At 33.8% G+C, this 23,175-nt stretch overlaps 1 protein-coding gene across 9 annotated transcripts; it reads left to right on the top strand.

Annotated features, from left to right (window-relative positions):
* The first annotated feature begins 5,529 nt into the window (after nt 1-5,529).
* On the top strand, nt 5,530-22,973 carry LOC114262730 (ephrin type-B receptor). Of its 9 annotated transcripts, XM_028203105.2 has the most exons (24): nt 5,545-6,704; nt 9,416-9,531; nt 10,209-10,241; nt 10,311-10,417; nt 11,637-11,756; nt 12,040-12,168; nt 12,258-12,383; nt 13,206-13,261; nt 13,351-13,450; nt 13,539-13,656; nt 13,741-13,842; nt 13,933-14,142; nt 14,420-14,753; nt 17,352-17,445; nt 17,898-18,006; nt 18,214-18,485; nt 18,661-18,788; nt 18,965-19,199; nt 19,560-19,748; nt 19,869-20,158; nt 21,336-21,555; nt 21,641-21,883; nt 22,239-22,324; nt 22,421-22,973. In XM_028203105.2, exons 1-24 carry the CDS (start codon nt 5,890-5,892, stop codon nt 22,566-22,568), a joined length of 4,380 nt encoding a protein of 1,459 aa, XP_028058906.2. In that variant the 5' UTR covers nt 5,545-5,889; the 3' UTR covers nt 22,569-22,973. The 9 variants fall into 9 exon arrangements, with proteins under 9 accessions (XP_028058905.2, XP_028058904.2, XP_028058903.2 ...); XM_028203104.2 differs by having other exon boundaries at nt 5,530-6,704; nt 10,209-10,417; nt 21,354-21,555; XM_028203103.2 differs by having other exon boundaries at nt 5,530-6,704; nt 10,209-10,417; nt 21,345-21,555.
* Nucleotides 22,974-23,175: the final 202 nt, after the last annotated feature.

The following is a 23,175-nucleotide window of genomic DNA, read 5'->3' as shown; positions in this document are numbered from 1 at the left end:
TTTTGTCAGAGACATCTGTCCAAGTGTCTGAATGTTTGTGAGATAGGTACTTGTGGAGATAGGTGATTGTGTGTATATGAGTTTTTAGTCATATTTGGTAGAATTTATTGTATTTACTAGTTTATTGTATTTTTTTCAAAGTCCTTATTACAGTGTTTTATATAACTTATGATTAAAGTTTATTAGGTAAAAATGATTTGAATAAGTTTTTTAAAAAATAATTATCTAAAAGTTAATAAATGAATGCTTTTAGTTTATATTTTTTAATTGTCAATTTTTAATTTGAGAAAAAATATAGCAAATAGGCTCTTATTTTATAAGGTGTGTGTATCCAAACTCAAGTGTGTGACATCGCAAAGAGGTTTCTTCATATCAAAAAAATAAAAAATTAAATGAAAATGAAAAAGTGAAAAGAGTAATCTTGAAAAGAGATACATTCAAGTTACAAGTTGTTCTTTGAGAGGAATGCCTTCAATCCTAAGCGATTCTAGCTTGAAAATGGTAGAAAATGACAGGCCACATGATAACTGGCATAAAGGAGACAAAATGAGAGAGGGGGTACTGCTGCGCTTTTGTGGGAGGTCTTTTTGAGTATTTTTTAATTATTTGAATCGTTTATATTGTAAGATTTATTAAGAATATTATTTATTGAAAAGGTAGTAACTGTTGTGCCTTAAGACGCAACAATACCCTTTTTCTGACAAAATAACCATGCAAATAATTTTTTTTATCCTGGTAGAAAATGCCATTGACCGTAAACCATTAGGGTGTATTTGTGACAAGAAAAAATACATAAGAAACAAAACATATATATATATATATATATATATATATATTATGAATCACATAATAACTCGGAATCGTTTTCAAATTGTCATTTTTAAAAAATAAGGGTAAATTACAGTGAGATTTCTGTTTAATATAAATTATTCCTCTCATTTAAAAAATTATATTCTCCTCCCTAAGGTTTATAATCTTATTACAAATTACTTCTTGGATTGTTAATGACATGTCTTAAAATTTTCTAAATGACTATTTTGTCATTTTTCCTATCATTTATTTTTTCTATTATCATGACCATATTTTATAATTTTTTATCATTAAATTTTATCTGAATATATTTTTATTAAATGATGATATACAAATATAAATTTTATATAGAATTTTCAAACACAATGATATAGTTTAGTGCTGACCTTTCACTTTAAAACAAAACATCCATAAATATGATTTATATTTACAACAATATCACTATCACAATATTTTTATGATATTTGTTGTATAAAATTTTATATATGAATATAATTTTTCATTTTTATTTCCACCATTATATCTAGATTGGATCAATTTAATCTAGATATATTTAAAAAGTATAAAATTTGTATAAAAAACTTTTAAAAAATCCGTTAAATACAACAAAATAAGATAACGCCTTGAACTTTTGTATTTTTATTTTATTTTTTATATTTGGTGAATTTAAGATAAAAATCACAAAATATTATACTTTTTAAGTATGGCTAGATTAGGTGTATCTAAAAAATATTAAAAAAATAGTAAAAATAAAAAAAATACGAAGCATAAAAAAACACAATTTTTTGTGTGAGTTAAATTCAAAAAGATGATTGTTATTTCTCTTAAAATGACATAAACAAATATTTGTAAAATTTTATTATTTTATATGTATAAAGGTTAAGAAACAAATTTGTTATTTTAATCTGACAATGAGGTAAATATAATTTTTTAAATGTAAAGATAAATCTATATTTAATAAAAATCTCATGGAGTGTCAGTGTAATTTACCTAAAAACGATGTCTATATTGCTGGGAACATAAAATTACACTATGCTATGTGAGTGTCATTAAAAAATTTAAGTTAATTAGACATTTATAAACATAAGATAAAATCTCAAATATTCTTAAAAACATTATCAAAATCATGTTAAACATTTATTTTTAAAAAAAAAACAAATATGGGCTTGTTATGAGACTATAGGTGTTCAATTAATTTAAACTTTTTATAAATTATTTATACGATGATATAAAATATTTAAATTATTAAAATAGGAGTCGAAACAAGTCTTATTAAGTAGTATAGTAATCTCCCATCTTCTTTATTGTTAATTGTTAATTGTTGCTATCAATTTTCAAAATCAACTTATTTTCTTCATTTAAATGTAAAAATATCTATATGTGATTTGACAAATGAACGTGAAGAGATTAGTATAAATATCTATATGTATATATGATTTGACAAAGGAACGTAAAGAGATGTATAAATATCTATATGTATAAATGATTTGGACAAATGAACGTAAAGAGAATAGTGATAATTAGCATTCCAACCTTCAACGTCGACGTTTTCGTCTACGATGACATTCTTTGACAGCAAAATGGGCATTCAATTTTCAGTTGAAGGAGAATTTGAACCTGATAACATTTATGGTGATTTAAAAAGTTGGTTAAAAATTATTTTTAATTTTTTAATTTTATTTTATGTATAAAAAATATGAGAAATAATAATATAATTTAAAATAAATTAAAAAATAAAAATTAACTTTTAATTAACTTCCCAAATTACCCCTTAATCACATCCCATCCCATCCCATCCCATCCCACTGTCACTTCTGAGAATTGCCTATTTGTGGTGCCAATTACACTTCACTCCCTTTAATTACGGATTATTATTTTTTTATCTCACTTAACTAAAAATTACTATATTTTGTCATATTCTTATGTATTGTTTAATCTCAACATTTTATTACGAAAACACGACAAAAAAATAACATGTGAGCATCATATGTGAGAGAGATATATATATATATTTTATTTTTTTTATAATAAAAAATACATAAGAAGAAATATATGCACGTGTCACTTTTATGACTATAGAATAAAATATATACATATACAGTGGTGTTTTGAAAAGTTGGTAAAAAATTAAGTTTTTGGCTTTTTAAGTTTATTTTATTTTTTTTGAGTAAAAAATGTAAAAAGTGATATGATCAAAAATGAATAAAAAACTAAAAACTGACCTTTTTTTTTGTTTTGTTTCCCAAAAGACCAAATAATAAACAAACTATTTAATGAGTGTTTTGGACATAAAATGTATGACTCAAATTTCGTTGATTTTTTTCATAATGCGATGTTATTATAAGTTTAAAATTTAAACAAATTAAGAAATTAAAAAAGAAAAATGTATCAATTTTTAATTTAAGATAGTAAAGTTATAATCAACAACCCATAGTTCGGTGATATAGTGTAATTTTTATACATAATTATTATTTTTGATAAAAAATCCTTATTAATGTGTCATCGAAATATAAAACTTAAAAAATTAAAATAACATCATTTTCAATAATATAATAAATGTCATTTTAGTAAGTATACAACCTTTTCAAAATTTATTAATTTATATATAACATTGTTTTATAAAAAATTATATACCGTCACTTATTTTATCATTATTATTTTAAAAATAATGCCCACCATTGTACAATATTAAATTGGTTAAAAAACTAATATTGATAGTACAAAATTACACAAAATCAGACTGCGTCAAAATCTTGCTCACAGTAGCCATATCTTCCATCATAATGGCAACTACCACATAAACAAAAGGATTTGGGGTTACTGCTGTGGCTAATGCACCGCAGTGACTGTTGTGTTACATTTTGTGATGTATTATGGGTTTATTTTTATGATCTGAACCGTCATTTTGTAAGATTTGTTGAGTACTTTAAGCCCACCAAAAATCATATTAATCGGATATCAACAACTATATGATCAAATTGCATATTTTTACACTATTTTTCAAAAGAAAAACTTCTTGTTTATTTTTTTGGTTATCAATCATATAGTTATTGGTATCCGATTAATATGATTTTTGGTAGGCTTGAAGTACTCAACAAACCCTACAAAATGAACGGTTCAGATTATAAAAATAATCTCATAATACATCACAAAATATAACACAACAGTCACTGCTGTGCATTAGCTACAGTAGTGACCCCAAATCCTAAACAAAATTACTCATTTACGATGCAAAATGGTTACCAGTCAACTTCATATTTTGTTACAAAAATTGAGTCGCATGTTGCACGTGCCACACATGGGGGTATTGTGGTAATATAATTACTTACAAAAACTTCCTATTAAGCATTTGTAAACATTTGGTATAATGAAATAGATTGAGCCTCTGTTTGAGAAGAGGTTTTTTTGGGTCTTTTTTGGTTAAAATAATTATAAAAGACAAAATAAGTTATTTTAGGCACAACAAACAAAACATCACATTCAATTCATAATCATTATACTATTCTCTCACAAAAAAAAGTCAAAAAACCTTTCTTAAACCAAGCTTTTTAGGCCAAGCTAAAATAGTCAAAAAAGCTAAAAAGCCAAAAAGTCAACTCACTTTCCAAACGAAACCTGAAATTAATATATGTTCTAGTTTTGTATTTTATTTTATTTTTTTTCTCTTGGTAAGCCTTATTGGAATAATTGTTATAATAGGAAATAAGAATGCATATTTATTCTTCTAAGCCAAATAAATGATTTTGTAATTTATTATAAAATCACTTTAAAAAATGTTACATTTTCTTTTTGCCACCATTATTATCACTATAACTATTACTCGAATCAATAAAAATTATATAAGTTTTTATAGTTGTTATTAGCATAGAGCGACTAACTTTATTGTCATATTTGCCTAACACCATCATAATAGCTCTCGTGCATATAACTAACTTACTTTCGTGTGCAGCTTGACCACCAATCACCAAAATAACCATATTATCTGCTCATCTAAAAATGTTTACACTCTTGCCCTCTCTAATAACGCTACCAATTTTGTTATTATTATAGTTGTCCTATCCCTTTAATACCTTATCTATTCACTTATAAATATTATTTTTCCAGACACATATCTTCAAAGCTAGTAGAGTTAGAGTTTAAGGATTATTTTTGTTATATTACAAAATTAAATAAAAAATTTAAAATAAATAAATGGTAAAAAGGTAATTGAATTAAATATTTTACATCATATAATTAAAAAATGTCTTATTAAGAGGGCTTAGAAATGTTACATTATTTAGCCTGTGTTTGGCAAATGAGTTTACAGGTTTTTTTGGCTATTTTAACCACAAAAAACAAAATAGGCTATTTTAGCCACAACAAACAAAATATCACATCCAACCCATAATCATTACATTCTTCTCTCACAAAAAAACTCAAAAAAGTCAAAAAGTCAAAAAGCCCTTCCCAAACCAAGCTTTTAAGCCCAGGCTAAAATAGCCAAAATAGCCAAAAAGTTAAAAAGCCAACCCATTTCCCAAACGGAGGCTTAATACACTCACTTTTATGCAGAAATGTAATCCTAAAAAAAAAAAAATAATAACTCATTCACAACTACTTTGAACGTTGGAGAGAAATTGATATAATTACTTCAAAATTAAGGGATTATCTATAATTTTCCCAATCTAGGAAGTCACTTTTGCCATTATATATATATATATATATATATATTTTCTTAATATTTTAGATAACCCACTCTTAAACTTTATTGATTTATTAATTACCACCCTGGTTTTAACAAAGCAGTTCTGCTTCGCAAGCTGGCTTCGTTGATTTGATCTCTCTCTCTCTCTCTCTTCAATCCTTTTGACAATCAAGAAACTTCCCTCGAGGTTTTCCAGGCCATTTTCTAGGGTTTTCGTTCCCATTTTCTCTCTCTCTCACCTCTCATTCAAAACACGTACATCTATATCTACACAAAGTTTCGCCCTTTTCACCTCTGTTTCATTCTGGGTTTTCAAGGGTTTCAATCCAGACTTCGTCAGATGCAATCTTTTCTTGATACCAACGCTTGGGTGTAATGACTTTTGTCATCAGTGAATGGCGGCGATTCTCCATTTCCTCATACTGGTAACTTTCATTTCAAACCCTAGTTCTTTGTTCAATCTCGTATCGGCTTCGCACGACGATTTCTCGATAATCGGCGTCGATTCGGAGCTGTTGCACCAGGATTACGCTCCGCCAGCTCCGCCTCCTCCGCCGCCGCACCCTCCGTCGGTGTCATGCGAGGACGATCTCGGTGGTATTGGGTCTCTAGACACTACTTGCCAAATAGTATCTGATTTGAACCTAACAGGAAATGTGTATATACAAGGAAAGGGCAATTTTTACATCCTTTCTCGTAGGAATGTTAATTGTTTGGTTTCTGGGTGTGAAATTACTATAAATATTACTGGTAATTTTAGTTTGGGTGAGAATGGTACGATTGTGGCCGGAACATTTGAGTTGGCTGCATATAATGCAAGTTTTGGTAATGGGTCTTTGGTGAATACTACTGGGTTGGCTGGTTCTCCTCCTCCGCAAACTAGTGGGACACCGCAGGGGATTGATGGGGCGGGTGGGGGGCACGGGGGAAGAGGGGCTGCTTGTTTGACTGATCAGGAGAAGCTCCAAGAAGATGTTTGGGGCGGTGATGCGTATTCTTGGTCATCGTTGCAGAAGCCGTGCAGTTATGGTAGTAAGGGCGGGACAACGAGCAAAGAGGTGGATTATGGTGGAGGTGGCGGTGGAAGGATTAAGTTGGAGGTTGTGACCTTTCTTGAGGTGAATGGTAGCTTGATGGCTGATGGGGGTGATGGGGGTCCCAGGGGTGGAGGTGGGTCTGGTGGCAGCATCTTCATCAAGACTCGTAAGATGTAAATTCCTCACCTTTGCATATTGCCCAGTTACTCAATTTAGCTCAATAATCTTTGTGGATTGAACTCTGCTGCTATGAAAATAATGAATTTGTGTTGCATCCCTTGATGCCTTCCTTATAAAATTCTTATTTATAATAAGAAACGAATTCATAATTATCTCTCTTTATTTCAATATTATGTTAGCATATGGTTGTTTGTGTTATATTAGAGTTGCGTGCTTCTGTTGGAATCATGTGGTAGATTGTATTTTCATATCTCCAATGGGTGAATTCCATTTTCAACATAACAAAAAAATTGTATTAAAATTCTAATGAACTTCGTATTGTGTAAAGGATTGTATGCTGTGATACAAGTGTATGCGGTCCTTAAAATATTTTGGTCTTCTTCATGGAGGCATTTGATTATACTAACCTTGTGGTGGAGAAAACAGTTTACAATAAAGTTTACGGCCTCGAGATCACATCTAGGTATCTCTACGATATACTTTATTCTTAGAATTCTAGTATTATAGGTTTGTAGCTAAGAAGGTTGAGATGATGGAAGAGGTTTCTCTGTAGATAAAGATAATCTTGAGAAGGTTGTGTTGGATTGGTGGTACAAGGAGTGATTAGTAGAGAAATAAAGCTGTTAGGTGAGGTTTCTCCACCCTTTGATTTGGAACTGCTTCTTGGGTTGTCTTTTAAATGTAAAGTTTGTTGCGAAGTGGTGGTAGAAAGGTCTAAGAAGTGGTGGGCTTGTTGGAAGATATTGTATTCTCCCAAGGCAGGGAGAATTACTATGATTTCGACATTATTATTATTCGGCCCTTTGAATGGTTTCATGTATGTTTTTATTGTTTCATTGTGAATGGCGGTGAGGCTTGATTAGGCTTAAGAGGGAGTCCCTGGGGGTGGCGGATGGTTGGTGATGAGTTTAAATATTATTTAGTTGATTAGAGATGATGCCATCACTGATAGAGGAAAGTGACCTCCTGTAATAGTGATTTTAGCCACTTCAATCAAGCCCTTTTTCAAAAGTGACCATATGGCATTTTTGAGGTGGACGGAATATATTCTTTGGAGATATTAGTGGTGTTGAACTACGACTTTGATAGATCTATTTAAAAGAAAAGGCTTTGGTGGAATAGATTGATCTTGTAGGGTGGTTGGAGGCTCTTATGTGATGGGCTTGTGAAATACATGAATTTAATGGTGGGAAAAGGATGGAGGGTTAGGTTTTGGTATGGAATTTAGTGTGGGGACTGACATAGGGAAAATGCAATATACACTCTCCTACAAACTAGAGTACCAAAATTAACGTGAGGCATAGAGGTAGCATGCAAAGATTTCTTTTGAGGATAATTTTAGGGTTTTAGGGGTTTGAAAACGGAGTAGGAAAGGGGTAGGGGTTTGGAGTCTTAACGAAGCAAGAAAAGAGGAAATTTGGAGGTTGCTGTGAACAATACCCATGGAAAGTATAAGGGGCTGGTTTGAGTTGTTTTATGTGATACAGTTGATTGTTTGAACGGTTTAGGTTTGTAAAGTACGGTATAAAAATTTGAAATAAGTGAATTAAACTTAACTATGGAGATTGATTTATACACTGTCTGAAGTGCAGCATTTCTTTTAATCTGCTCTAAACCTGTTGGTTCCTGGGCAGAATTTATCATGCCAGAACTTTGTATCCTCCTTATTGCAATTCCTTGGTTTTGACTTTTGGTGCAGTATGTGCTCATTAGTTAAACCTTCATATATCTCGAGGGGTTGGTGTGGTGAGTGTTCTGATTGTCTACATATTTTGAGCATCATTTTGTTCAGCTGTTGCTGTTAGTTTATCTCTAAAAGGCATTGATGAGATTATGTGTGTTGAGAAGATCTACTGGATGAAGGTTAATGCCTAAAGTTGAATCAGCTTTTGTTATAATTTTCATATAATACCTAAAGGTGAAGCTGCTTTTGAGATATCCAACTTCTTGTGATACTAGCAATTCAGCAGTGGAACTTTCTGTACAATTCAGTTAAGAAGATTAAACTTTTACCCTTAGTTTGAAGAATAGGTTATGCTTCCAATCCAGCACTGTGATTTTCCTTTTCATTTGGAAACTTGTAGAACTCAGCATCTCACTATAAATTTATCGTTGCAGCACCTCAAACTAATTTGATTCAGTTTATAGTATAAAGAGACTACTGAGTTTTCATGAATGATGTAGTTTACAGACCATTAAAATAAAAGGGGGAATTTTAGCTACAAAAGTTACCTTCATTTTTAACAGCATATTTGTTGATTTTTTTTTTTAATTTCTAAAGAATGAAAGCTTCATACTTGCTCCAGAACTTTGAACCTTCTATTTCTTGCTTCCACTCTTGAAATTGCATCCATTTCATGCAATAAATTTGAACTCTTCGCATGCACTCAAGGACTTTGAGCTTCTTGGGCTCTGGCTATTCTTTGTTTCTCTCCACAAAAGCGGTTCCCTTTTATTGCTTCTTCTTAGATATGTAAAATATTAATACAATTACATGCATCTGTGTAATATTTGTACATATATATATATATATGCAAGATATATTCCAGATGATATGTTTCTTTTGATCATAAGTTCATATTAAACATGAGTTTGCTATATACTAGTTTCTACCTCAAGATACATGTTGTTATGCAAAATATGCTATATTGCAAATGCATATCTTGACATGATTTTAATACAAGTTTTTTCTTGTGAAGTGCAGGACTGGAGGTGGCAGGATAAGCGCTTGTGGGGGCAGTGGTTTCGCTGGTGGGGGTGGCGGAAGAGTCTCTGTTGATGTTTTCAGCAGGCATGATGACCCTAAAATCTTTGTTCATGGTGAGAAATAGTGGCTTCCTATTTTTATTTTCTGCTAAGTCAGGATTAGTTCTTTTGCTATTGTAACTTGGAAATAGATATTTGGGAATTGTTTTTTATCCCAGAAACAGAAAAAAGAGAATGACATAGGGCACGTGTTTAGTGAAAACAGTGTTTCTGAATCTGAAAATCTTTTTGAGAAAATTTCCGTAAAAAGTGCCAATTTTCAGGAAACTTTCTTAAGCTGTTTTCTAAGTTGTCAAAAGTCAGGGTTCACAAGAAAAAGAAACAATTCAGAAACAAAAAAGTAAATGATTCCAAACAGGCTTCAGCGCTGTCCTACGTCAGGGGAATTTTTAATTTATACATCTAAGGGGATGTAGTTCCTTTAAGCGGCTAATTGCTTATTATTTTGATTAATAGAGTACTCCACCCTAGTTACTCTTCTTCTCTCTCGCTGTGTGTGTTTGTGCGCACACGCGTGCAATCACATCCTTGTAATTTTTTTTCTTTCTTTTCTTTGGTTGTTGTTGGATAGACAAGGGCTCCATTTTTTTTACTATTACTAATCTTCTATTTTTTCTGTGTAAAACAAATAGGAGAACCCTTTTAACCTTTCACTCTTAAAGTATGCTTTATAGTCCTTGTTAGTGAATGCAAATTCTGAGCTACTGCCAGCTGTATTATCATATCTGCAGGAGGAGGAAGTTCTGGCTGCTCACAAAACTCAGGTGCTGCTGGGACCTTTTATGATACTGTTCCACGGAGCCTTATAGTTAGTAATCATAACATGTCAACAGATACAGACACACTTCTTATGGAATTTCCTCATCAGCCGCTTATGACAAATGTTTACATTCGAAATCATGCCAAGGCCACTGTGCCCCTGCTTTGGAGTCGAGTCCAGGCAAGTGGAATTCAAGTTCTTATTTTCCTCCTATGCCATGTGGACTCAAGAATGCATGTTGGTTGCAAGTGTATATTGGTACCATATTTGTCCAACCTTCAACATTAAGAGTTAGGGACATGATAAAATTGGTTATATTCGATAATCTTAGAAATATTGTCTGAATGTATGCATAATTTCTGGACCCAAATTAATTGATTCAATAAATATACAAATATAAATATACAACATTTAATAAATGGAAGTTTCAAAGGAAAGGAGTGAATGTTTTAAATTCATCAATAACCCCTTGAAAACTCAATGACGTATTTTTAAAAACTTTTTTAAAGCTCTTTTTGTCACATTTTAAGCAATGTTTTGATATATAGAAACACTTTTTACTTGTGGAATTTTTATAATATGACAAAATGGTAAAAAAAACTCATATTGAGGTTTGGAAGCGTATCTTATTATTATAAATGGGGATTTTTTTGTACCAAAAAAATCTGAAAATGGAATTTTTACAGGGATGATTCTTAGATGGATGGCCATTTGACATTAAACTATAAAATAAAATCCAAAGAAGAAAATTTATTGATCGCACATCAGTAGGTATAAAGTTATTTCTATTTTGTCTTCTCTATATAAATGTGCAAGTTGCGCAACCTTTTCTCAATCGCTAGCTGTCCTACATCGGTTATAAAGCCTTTGTGCTCCTACCACGTCCTTTATAAATATTAACCGTAGTTAGTTGCCTAACCTTTTCTCAATCGCTTGCTCCCCACATTGGTTGTAAAGCCTTTGTGCTCCTACCATGTGCTTTATAAATATTAGCAGTTGGTTGGTCCTGTGATAAAAAGCCAGCCACATTGTCGTGTTTGCCAAAAAATGCTAATTTCTTTGTCAATGGAAGAGTTTTCTGACCTGAACAAGATAGTTGAAACGGACTGGTTTGTTGATGTATCATCTTCTAAATCCGGTTCTTAACGATTCACAACACGAACTTGACGGGTTTAGGAGCATTACATGAAGATGTCACCCTTCAGTGCTTCTCAAATGAATGCTGTTGCAGCTATGTCTTACTACTTTTGTTGACACAACTTTGCAGTCATAACATATATTAATTCTGTGTGCGTGTGTTTTTTTTTAAAATTTTTTTTTGTCATTATTTTTTTTACTGAATATAGTTATATTGGCATATGAGGGTCTTACTCAGCCATCTTTTTGATGAACTATTTAGGTCCAAGGACAAATTAGTCTCTTGTGTGGTGGAGTGTTGAGCTTTGGGCTGGCACATTATGCTTTGTCAGAATTTGAATTATTGGCAGAGGAGCTCTTAATGAGTGAATCTGTAATTAAGGTAAGCTGCTGCTTTCTAGATTGTCCTGTTCAGTCCCTGGATTTATTCATGGGTAACCATATTTATGATGATTTGTGTGCAGTTTTTGTTCTGTTGACTATCTCATATAGTTTAGGTGCTTAATCAGGTGGTTTGACAAATCTATTACAGTTTTTATGTTTTATTGAAGTATCCATTGAAGTGTTTATATAGTTTTTAAGGTTTATTTCTGGATGCCCGTCCCTTCTAAATTTCATAATTTGGTAATCATGCACTATCTGATCACTGTGCCTTATAACTTCAGGTTTATGGAGCTCTACGTATGTCTGTAAAAATGTTCTTAATGTGGAATTCAACAATGCTTATAGATGGTGGTGGAGATGCAAATGTGGAGACATCTTTGGTTGAAGCTAGTAATCTAGTTGTTCTCAGGGTGCTGCAGTGATAAACCTTGACCATTGTGTATATTATGATACTCATCAGCATTCATTGATGACATGCTTTTCTATTTTTCTTTATCAGGAATCATCTATCATACATTCTAATGCAAACTTGGGAGTTCATGGACAAGGTTTGCTAAACCTATCAGGACCAGGAGATTGTATTGAGGCACAACGTCTAGTTTTGTCGCTGTTCTATAGTATCTATGTAAGTGGATATCTCATTATAATTGTTCATTTTTTATTGTTGTCTTTGAGGGTATTCAAAGCATTTAGTTCCCCCTCCCAGAATTACTGACTGGTTATGAATCTGTTCTTTTTTACTTTCTAATTTTTGTTAACATCATTTTTCATCTTAGTGTGCTCGCTTATTTTTCGATTTGTAGTTTAAGTAAGTTGAGTATGGGAAGCTTGACTGGCTACTGTTCTGTTTTCTTCTCAGTGAAGCTGACATGATCTTTGACTTGTCTCACTCAGTTGCTCATCCACTATAAGTTTCTACATTATTGTTTATTTAAAATGATTTTTCTTGGTAATTACAGTCAACTAAGGTCAATATCTTTCAATTGTTGTCAGTTCTCTGATGCGTAACTTGTCCTGATCTTAAGGCTTAAACTGATCAATGCTTTCATTTAATACAAATGCAGAGGCCTTATTGGCCCTTTTCACTCTCTAGGGGATTTGAAGTGCCTTTTCTTAACTATTAAGGCATTATTTGCTTCATATTTGATGGTCGTGTGAGCTTGATACTTCTTTTTGTCCACTGGTTAATTTTGTTTTATTATGAAATGGAAAGAGACTTTTGTGGCAGTGGCAGATTGGTGTAAATTGCTCAAATCCTAATGAGTTGTCAATGTCTTAATAAGAATCTAAGATGCGCACAATATACTATTTATTAATTAAAAAAAAAAGAAAGAGAAAGGATGTGGATAATATATTTTCTAGTTTGTTAATATTGAATTCCATGTATTGTACTGAATGAATCTCTCTTTTTTCCTTCGTTTTTCTTTTTTCCTCTTCTTAAATGAAGCTTGGACTTGGATCTGTTCTGCGAGGTCCTCTAGAAGATGCAAAAACTGATGCTGTGTAAGTTTGTCTTTGTTTCTTTTGATCTAAAACACTTATTCGATGCTGTTTTAATGATTTAGCTAAATACATATTTTAATGGATGTTAGGACTCCAAGGCTGAACTGTGAACTTCAAAGTTGCCCCATTGAACTACTTCATCCGCCTGAAGATTGCAATGTCAACTCTTCATTGTCCTTCACCCTTCAGGTGTTTGTTTAGTAAAAAATGTTTACTGATAGGGTTCGGTGTTTATTTATTTAGGCATTTTAACATCTTTATCCATCTGCTTCTTTAGATTTGCCGAGTTGAGGATATCCTTGTTGAAGGCCGTATAGAAGGATCCGTTGTTCATTTCCATAGGGCAAGAACTATAGCTATTGATTCTCTTGGAGCAATTAGTGCATCAGGAATGGGTATGTATTTTTTCTTTACTTAAAAGTTGCTGTTAAATAATATTTATCAAAAAAAGTTGCTGTTAAATAATGATTTATTGGCAGACTTCTGTGTTTGCTTCTCTCTGCAGTGCTGCGTAAACGGTGTGGTGTATTCTCTATTTTTTACACTTACTTCCTTGAAGGGGGAAAGAATCGTGTTTTCAAGTAAAGAGGAAAACAAATTGTCCTAAGAATGCATTATTGTGGCTTGAATTATATTTCAGATGATGTAATTTCGTTGTTGTGTTTGTACAGGTTGCACAGGTGGTGTGGGTAGAGGAAAAGTTTTAAGCAGTGGTCCCAGCAGCGGTGGGGGGCATGGTGGTATAGGTGGAGTAGGATGTTATAATGACACCTGCATTGAGGGTGGTATTGCATATGGAGATGCTGACTTACCTTGTGAACTTGGTAGTGGAAGTGGGAATGAAAGCTTAGCTGGTTCAACTGCTGGTGGTGGCATCATAGGTAAGATGAATGTGCTATGTCCTTTTAAAATACCATTCTTCCTTCAATATTCTTAAATAGTTTGATACCCTTTGGTGATTTATTTTATAAATAGCATAATGTATAGAATTGAAGAACATTGTTAAAACAGGCACAACCTTTGCTCAAAAAGTGCGGACGAAAAGAAAATTGAGTTTATAGTTACTTTAAAATCCATCATATATGAAGGTTATTTGCTTTGTCATTTTCAATTTAACTGTCTTTTGTTTTATTCCTTGTGTTTTTTTGTTTAATGCAGTGATGGGTTCAAGGGAGCATCCCTTGTTGAGCTTATCTGTTGAAGGTTCAGTTGCCTCAAATGGAGAAACTTATGGAGAAAATAATAGGAAGAAACATGACAGTACCATAGATGTTTTGAGTGAAGGTCCTGGTGGTGGATCTGGTGGAACTATTCTTATGTTTTTACGTTCACTAGTTGTCAGTGAGTCTGGTGTGCTTTCCAGTGCTGGCGGCCATGGGAGTCAGAATTGTGGTGGTGGAGGCGGTGGACGGATTCACTTCCATTGGGCAGACATTCCCACTGGAGATGTGTACCAGCCAATAGCTAGTGTAGAAGGAAACATCCATACCAGGTTGTGCAAATATTAAATTTTTGTTTCACATTTTTTAAAAGATTATTCTGCGAAGTCTCTTGGTTTATTTTCGACTCATCAATGTCTCATGAGTTTTATATTAAGAAGAGCGTAAGCTTGTTTGTCATGACCTTGAATTCTGTTTAAATTTATGCTCTTCATGTTATGGATAAATTATGTTCATTATCATGTCGAATTTGATACTCAAAGTGGTAAAGTGGTTCACTTTTGTTTATTGGCTAGGAGATACTTAAATGGAGTCTAAGGATGAAGTGATGGAATATCTAAAACTTTTTTGGGCTTTAATTGGAGATATTGCACCAAACAAGCTGGTCCAAACTTAGTTGGCATTGGCCCATTGAAAGCATAAATAGAGAACTTGAGTTTGTTTGACCAGAGAAACTAAAAGAAGCAAATTAAAGGAATGTGGAAAAACAGACTGGTTAAAGTGGTTCACCCATTAAATTACACACTCCATGGGTGGGATATTTCATTCTTGTATGTGGATTTTTCCCGCGTAACCCACAACAAAAGCATCCAAACCAATGGCCTAAAAGAGAATGGAATTCCAAATAATCCTGTAATGTAAGTTCTCAGTTTTTTATTTGATTTTGTGATGTTTGTATTTGTGAAAGTTGAAATTTCCCAACTGAAGTTGGTTTGTGCTGCTGTGTGTGGTTTTATTGTAACAGTGAGAACCCAATATAGGTAAATTTCTATGCTACCCACCCCCTTTTGAGTAATTTAACTTGTCATGGAAACCCGTGAATAACTTCAGTTGCTATCTTGAATGTCCAACCCACACAAATTTTTTTGGGGTTTGGACTTTATGCATCCTGATCCAATCTCAAATTGATCCACAGAATCCTCTTTGCTCGTCACAGTATCATACAGCTTTGGAAGTTCTGCATTAGAAATATGCTTCCCCACCTAAAACATATTCCTGGTCAAGTTGCCATAAGACCTTAGATTTTGGCTAACTTGCTGATATCCTCAGCCCTGTTGTTGGAATGGCATCAAAATGGTCTGAGGGGTGGTAGAACACATATTTCTCCGTACTGTGTAGGATCAAGGTTATACACTTGTACTAGTTAGTTTGACTAATTCCATGTATTTTCTTCTTTATTTGGTAGTGTTGGGTAACGTCGCTTCTAGGATTAAAATGATCAAAATGAAGCCTTTCTGGTTTATACAAGGGATTCCACAAGAGTCCAATTGGTGAGAGATTGGAAAGTATTTACATGAAAACATATATGCGTATCTATGTTGGATGAGTGGCAGTTTGGGATTGAGGAATGTGATGTTGAAGAACAGTTCCATAAATGGAAACTGGTTTAAATGGGAATCCTATGGAGCAATGTGCAGTATGGCACTTAAGTTGTCAAATGTAAGTTTGGCCTTCAGGATACAATTATGATGCTATATGGCTATTGGTTATGGGATCATTGCGTATGAGAGGACTTTTGCTAGGGAGAGTGTTCGTTGGAAGTTTGCAAGTTACTAACAAAAATCTCAAGGAAGACTTAAATTTAATACGGTTACATGCACATCAAAATGCTTATACAAGGACTTAAACCTTAAATGTACCAGGTGACCTCACAGCACTACAAGCAACAAAGAAAGAACTTATGTTATGTGCTAGAAACAGTGGTAAAATGTTTTGCTAACATGGTTTTACGTTAAATCTTCTTTATTGGGGGTTCACATTTTAATCTACACTTCTATTTGATTTTGGTTCATCTCTGACATGAAAAGTAACATCTAATCCTCAATTATGATGAATCTTGGGAAGTCCATGAGAAGTGAAATGGAATACGAAGATTTGTGAGCAGGGAACCATTTACATGATCTGATAGATTGTCAGGCCCTACAATGAAAACAGTTCTTCTCCCACCATCTTAATGTGCCTGTTTGGCAGAGCTTAATTACAGCTTATTTCAGCTTTCAGCTTAATTTAAGCTATTTTAATGTGTTTAGTTTAGCTTATAGCTTATAGCTTTTTGGAAGTCAGAAATCAGCTTATTCTTTGAGTGGGGCAGGAGATGCTTTAAGAATAAGCTGGAAATCAGCTTAAGCTGAAAGTTATAAGCTATAAGCTGTTGAGGCATAAGGTATAAGCACTTTCCCACAGCTCTACCAAACAGGGCCAATATACGCTTCTCCAACTTCAGTGCTTTAGGGTCAAAATATATACTATTCATCCCTCTTTCTTTTTTACTTTGATACTTTAGAGATCTCTAGAGTCTTCTTCAAGAGAAAAAAAAGTTATCTGTGTGTGCTAGTTTACACCAAGTCGGAAACTTCTTTTTATTATTAAAAAAAAGATCATGTTCCCATTTTTGGCAGCCAGCTTATTTTTTGCGCGAAGAGGTCTTGCAGTTTGACTTTTGAGGTGTAATAAAAAAAAACTCATGCTCCCATTGTATCTTAGCATTTTGACTTTTACCTTACCTCAAAACGATACCAAACGCACCCAACATATCTTGTTTGAAGAGACAATAATAATAAATTGTGATTTCATAATGCTTGGGTTCTACTTCGTAGTTTGAAAGTTAATATTCTCCAGTAACATTTGGATGTTTTCTTCTATTACTGTAGGGGAGGTCTAGGTAGAGACCAGGGTGGTGCAGGGGAAAATGGAACAGTGACTGGAAAAGCTTGCCCAAAAGGGCTTTATGGGACATTCTGTGAGGTAGGTTTTAATAATTTTTTACTTCTTTCGAGTTCCTATAGTATTTGTTTGTCATAAGCAGCGTGACTTTGAGGTATTGTGGATGCAATGTATAGCCTTTTTAGCTTCTTGCAACTTTTCTTCCTTCAAATTGGACATGGGGTTGGAAATTGAGTTAACTTCAAGCCAGCTTGAATTGAAATTATCTTTTGTCATTTCATGCAACTTTGCCTATTTACGTCATCCATCCATACTCCTTTTTTGTCTCAGAGATTGAATATTTCATGGGAACCTGAAACCTTTGCATAAATGACTCCTAAATATGATATTTGTTGAAGTTGTATGCTAATTGTTTTTTTTTCTTTTTAAGCTACAAATAAGTAGGTTGAGTAGGGACTACTGTTAGGATAGCTATTTCCAGATCTTATTATAGTTACTAGAATTTGTGTTTTACAAGGCTTACATTTCTACAGGAGTGTCCAGCTGGCACTTACAAGAATGATACAGGATCTGATAAAGCCCTTTGTCGTCAATGCCCAGCATCTGAGCTTCCCCATCGAGCTGTTTACATTGTCGTCCGAGGTATCTCTAGATTAGTGGTGTGCATAGTGTTTAATGCTATGTCGTCTTCAAAAATATTGTTACCGTACACACTTGCAACAATTTTACCTAGCACCGTATTTGTACTATATATATAAATCTTTTTATTACACCGTTTTGGTTTCATCATTGTGGAAAAGATGGTGCTTGTGATCTAATCTTTGAATCATCACTCGCCCTTGTTAACAGGTGGTATTGCTGAAACACCTTGTCCTTATGAATGCATTTCAGACAGATATCACATACCGCACTGTTATACAGCTCTTGAAGAATTGATGTACACATTTGGTGGGCCTTGGGTATTTGGCTTTCTTCTTGTGGGCCTCCTGGTCCTGTTAGCTCTGGTGCTTAGTGTTGCACGAATGAAATTTGTTGGTGTTGATGAATTACCAGGCCCAGCTCCGACACAACATGGCTCTCAGATAGATCACTCTTTCCCTTTCCTGGAGTCATTGAATGAGGTTTTCCTCCAACTATTCTTGCATTGTTAAATTTCTTCAACATACTAATATTCGCAGAGTTTGTAAGGCAGTTATTTTAATTCAGTTCTGTTGCCACACCCCCATCCCTTATTTCTTTTCCTTTTTCCTCTCACCATGTTCATTGGAAAGTAGTGATGTAGTGTCTGACTTTCAGGTTTTGGAAACAAACAGAAATGAAGAGTCGCAGAGTCATGTGCATAGAATGTACTTTATGGGACCAAATACCTTTAGTGAACCTTGGCATCTTCCTCATACTCCTCCAGAACAAGTAAAAGAGATAGTGTAAGTTATTTTTTCCCCCTATGTTATTGGTTGCCTTTCCCGTGCTGATAAGATGGATTTGTAACAAACAGCTATGGTTATAGGCTGTGTCCATGTTTTAGTTTTTTTTTTATTTCTTCTTACTAATTATATTAAAGAGTGGTGAAACTCTTTTTAATAAGAAATTAAATTTGCAGGTATGAGGGTGAATTCAATGGATTTGTGGATGAGATTAATGCAATTGCTTCTTACCAGTGGTGGGAGGGATCGTTATACAGCATTCTTTGTATTCTTGCATATCCTCTTGCATGGTCATGGCTGCAATGGCGCCGGAGAATCAAGTTACAACGACTCCGTGAATTCGTCAGATCAGAATATGACCATGCCTGCTTGCGTTCTTGTCGCTCACGTGCCCTCTATGAAGGGCTCAAGGTTTGTTTTTGTTGAAGTTTTATACTTTTGTTCTTCATTTTATTCACTATTGTCAATTTTCCTGATTATGATTGGAAATATCAAGTTTCCTAGTTGAATTTTGTTCTATGGACTGGTTAATTTTTTTTAATACATCAATGCTTTAATATTCTGCATATTATCAAATTAAATTGGATAGGGAGGTCTTCTTCTAATGGCATGCACTTACTGTTGAAACCTATTGCTGTAATGTCTTTCACATCTTTTAATGTGTATTTATTTCCATAATCAATTTACTGCTGAATTTGACAAAAATAGCATGTGGGACAATGAAATTCAGAAACTTCTGAAGCTTGGATTTGTTTGTCTATATCACTGTAGGTAGCCGCAACATCTGATCTAATGCTAGCATTTGTGGACTTTTTTCTTGGTGGAGATGAAAAGCGAACTGATCTTCCTCCTCGCCTTCATCAAAGGTTTCCTATCTTCTTGCTTTTTGGAGGAGATGGAAGTTACATGGCTCCTTTCTCACTTCAAAGTGATAATATTATCACTAGTCTCATGAGCCAGGTTTGTTATTTGTTGCCAAGGGTGGAGTCTTTGAGTTTGATATTGTTTCACTAAATGTGCCTTTTCCTTAAGATCTAATATATTCAATAAATTTTTCTATTGGTCTGCTTTCACTTTCAGTCTGTGCCACCTACTACTTGGTATCGCTTTGTGGCTGGTTTAAATGCACAACTGCGCTTAGTATGTCGGGGACGTCTTAAAGTAATGTTTCGGCCTGTCCTTAGATGGCTTGAAACTCATGCCAATCCTGCTTTGAGGATCCATGGTGTGCGTGTTGATCTTGCATGGTTTCAAGCTACAACTTCTGGCTATTGTCAATATGGACTTCTGGTACATGCTGTTGAAGAAGAAATTGAGCATGCTTCCTTTGATAGAAGTGCTGGAGCAACAAGAACAGAACAACAATCTCGGTAATAATTTGTGATACATAACATGCACGGTGCACCTAAATGTTGGGTACATTTTCACATTTATCTGTATCTGTACATATGTTTATATGCATTTATGCATGTATATGTAGTAGAAGCTTCCATCAAAGTATCATAGGTTTTATTTTGAAAGGAGGCGTCCTAGAAGCCTCAAGAGTGGCATAAAAAGATTTCACACTGAACTGGATGGATCTCAACCATCATACTGAGTCGCTACCATCATCAATATGATTCGCGTAAAAACGATGCCTAAGAAGATCCAATGTCTGATTTGGGTATAGTCAATACCCTTGTGTTGACATGGATGGGTTACCTTATTGCCCTTGGGAAATACGGCTTTATTCTTGAATCTGCTGCATACCACCCGCGAGTTGGTTTATGCTTAGTTGCATGAAGTGGGTCAAGAATGTGTGCAGGTGCGGGATGTAGGACAAGTTTCTGAGGTTGGTAGCGTCTCTGGGAGCATGTATGTGTTTAATATATTACATATATAGATATATTCTAGCATTTTTTTGCTTAGTTGTAATATCTGTTTTAAAATATGAATAAATATTAGAGATTGATGTTAACTACAAATTGACTTCGTTAAGTATAAATAAATATCGTGTAAATAGAGACTACTAGAGTAAGTTTTGAGTTGTTTTTGTTTTTGTTTATGTGAGATTGTGAGAGGTTCTATCTCAATTGGAAGCGAGTTCGTTCCTAGATATGAGTGAATTTCTTACTTGAGAGTGCAGAATCATGTTTCAAAGTAAGAAACGTCACCCAAGTAGGAGGTTCTTGCTTCTAAGGGACACTGTGCCCATAGTCAACCAAAAAGTAGTGCTGTTATGCATCCTACTATGGTATGTAGGAATACATTCTATGTCATTTTTTTCCATCGTGTGCATGTGATTTTACAATACACAACTTCACAAATTGACTAACAGAACCATAGAAAGTCAAAAAGTGGATATTGTGTAAGATGAAGAAATACTATCATTTATGTGGAAGCACAAGAGTTGATGCTAGAAAAAGAAAAAGTAAAAAGTAGTCACATGTTGCTCACATGGAAGCTTGATGATTCATGTTTCATGTTTCATGCACATGCGCATGTACTTGCCCACAAACATTTGGAACTAACTGTATTGAGTTATGTTTTATTTTATACCTAATATAGTTTTTGTAGTTCAAGCAGCATTGGTAAGGAAAATCCACTGGATCATCAGAGAGAAGAGATGCTCTTAAGCCAAAGCCATAGAAGCAGTGAAAATCTCTCAAAGCAGATGAAGATTTACGGTGGGATTGTAGATACTAACAGCGTAAACATGATTGAGGAGAAGAATATATACTACCCGTTCTCTTTTATAATGCATAACACTAAACCAGTTGGACACCAGGTAGTGTTCTAATTTGTGTGGGTGTGTTTCTAGTTAAAATATATTAGAGGTTTTATATTGTGAACATGTTTATGGCTTCTTGTAGGATCTTGTTGGTTTGGTCATCTCAATGCTCCTTCTAGGAGACTTCAGTTTAGTTTTGCTGACTTTGCTCCAGTTGTATTCAATTTCATTGGTGGCCGTCTTTCTAGTTTTGTTCATTTTACCGCTTGGGATTTTACTTCCCTTCCCTGCTGGCATCAATGCTCTTTTCAGTAGTGGGCCTAGACGGTCTGCTGGTCTTGCACGCGTTTATGCTTTGTGGAACCTTATGTCCTTGGTTAACGTCGTAAGTTGCTATATTACCATGCTTATATATGGCTCCAATCGTTCAACTGAATTCTGCTGATCCTTGTTTTTTCAGTAATCACTGTATTTAATGCTTGCCTTTTCTATTCCTTAATGATGAATTTCTGAAGTCTAATGGTCTATAATATGTGGGCTCTTAGGAAATGCCAGACTGGCAGATATTTTTACGATTGATAATGAATTTTATTTTACATATTTTTCTTTCATTCCATTATTCATCTGAGATGCCAAATGAATAGTTCAAAGTTTTTTGATTAGTTACAAGCACAAGCTTATCGGTTGTATTACTTTTTTAGTGTGTGACATTCTGTAATGGTCTTGCACTCTCGTCTCAGGTGGTTGCATTTGTTTGTGGTTATTTTCACTATAACACTCAGTCAAGTAAAAGAGTTCCGAGCATTCAACCATGGAATTTTAGCATGTGAGAATATTCTTTTGATCCTCTTGTGGTGGGAAAAAAAAAGAAAGTACTTATTTACGAGATACTGAAATAGAGCATATTTTCTTGTGGGTACAGGGATGAGAGTGAATGGTGGATTTTTCCTCTTGGACTGGTTTTGTGTAAATGCACCCAATCCCGCCTTATTAATTGGCACGTCGCAAATTTGGAGATTCAAGATCGTTCGTTGTATAGTAACAACTTCGAGCTGTTCTGGCAGTCGTGATTTTTATCAAGCAAACATCTCCGAGTACACAACTACAACTATTTTTGCTTTTTTTCTAAAATTTATTATGCTTTCCTTTTTGTAAGCTATTAGAGAGAGAGAGAGAGAGAGTAGGTGAATGATTGACATAGTTGGGAGAATATAGAAAGAGATAGATAGATAGAATGAGAGGTATTATTCATTCATGTAACCCCCCCCCCTCCTTTTGAATTATGCGTAGCCAAAGCCAGTAGTTTCTATGCTCCAATGTAAATATATTCAAGTGGGATATATATATATATATATGCCCATATGCTTTTGAAATTCATTAAAATTTTCTTCTCTACTGGTTCGGACCCAACGTTTTGTCAATCTGTATACATATTCTTATGTGAATGAATACAAATTGAGATGCGTTTTATTTGATTGTTAGTTCAAGGCAATTTTAGGGCTAGAGACTGAGGCCTTTACTGAAACTGTATTTTATATGTTGTGCTAAATTTGGTGTCTATCGGACTGGTTTTGATCACTTTTTCTTCCCTATATATGGTTTTTATGCTGCAAAAAAAAAAAAAAAAAAAAAAAAAAAAAAAAATGTGAATGGACACAATCAGGTGATGTTCTTGAC

Source organism: Camellia sinensis, chromosome 13 (genome assembly GCF_055761805.1).
Source record: "Camellia sinensis isolate YWXY chromosome 13, ASM5576180v1, whole genome shotgun sequence".
NCBI classification, from domain to species: domain Eukaryota; kingdom Viridiplantae; phylum Streptophyta; class Magnoliopsida; order Ericales; family Theaceae; genus Camellia; species Camellia sinensis.
The sequence above is the reverse complement of the archived record's forward strand: the minus strand, read 5'-3'. Positions and strand labels throughout refer to the sequence as shown.

Excerpts from the sequence above, each read along its gene's own strand:
- LOC114262730 (XM_028203102.2), top strand. The coding sequence starts at position 5,890 with ATGGCGGCGATTCTCCATTTCCTCATACTGGTAACTTTCATTTCAAAC. Across the intron at positions 19,749-19,868 it reads TCACTAGTCTCATGAGCCAG|TCTGTGCCACCTACTACTTG; the intron begins GTTTGTTATTTG and ends TTTCACTTTCAG. Across the intron at positions 21,884-22,238 it reads TTATGTCCTTGGTTAACGTC|GTGGTTGCATTTGTTTGTGG; the intron begins GTAAGTTGCTAT and ends CTCTCGTCTCAG.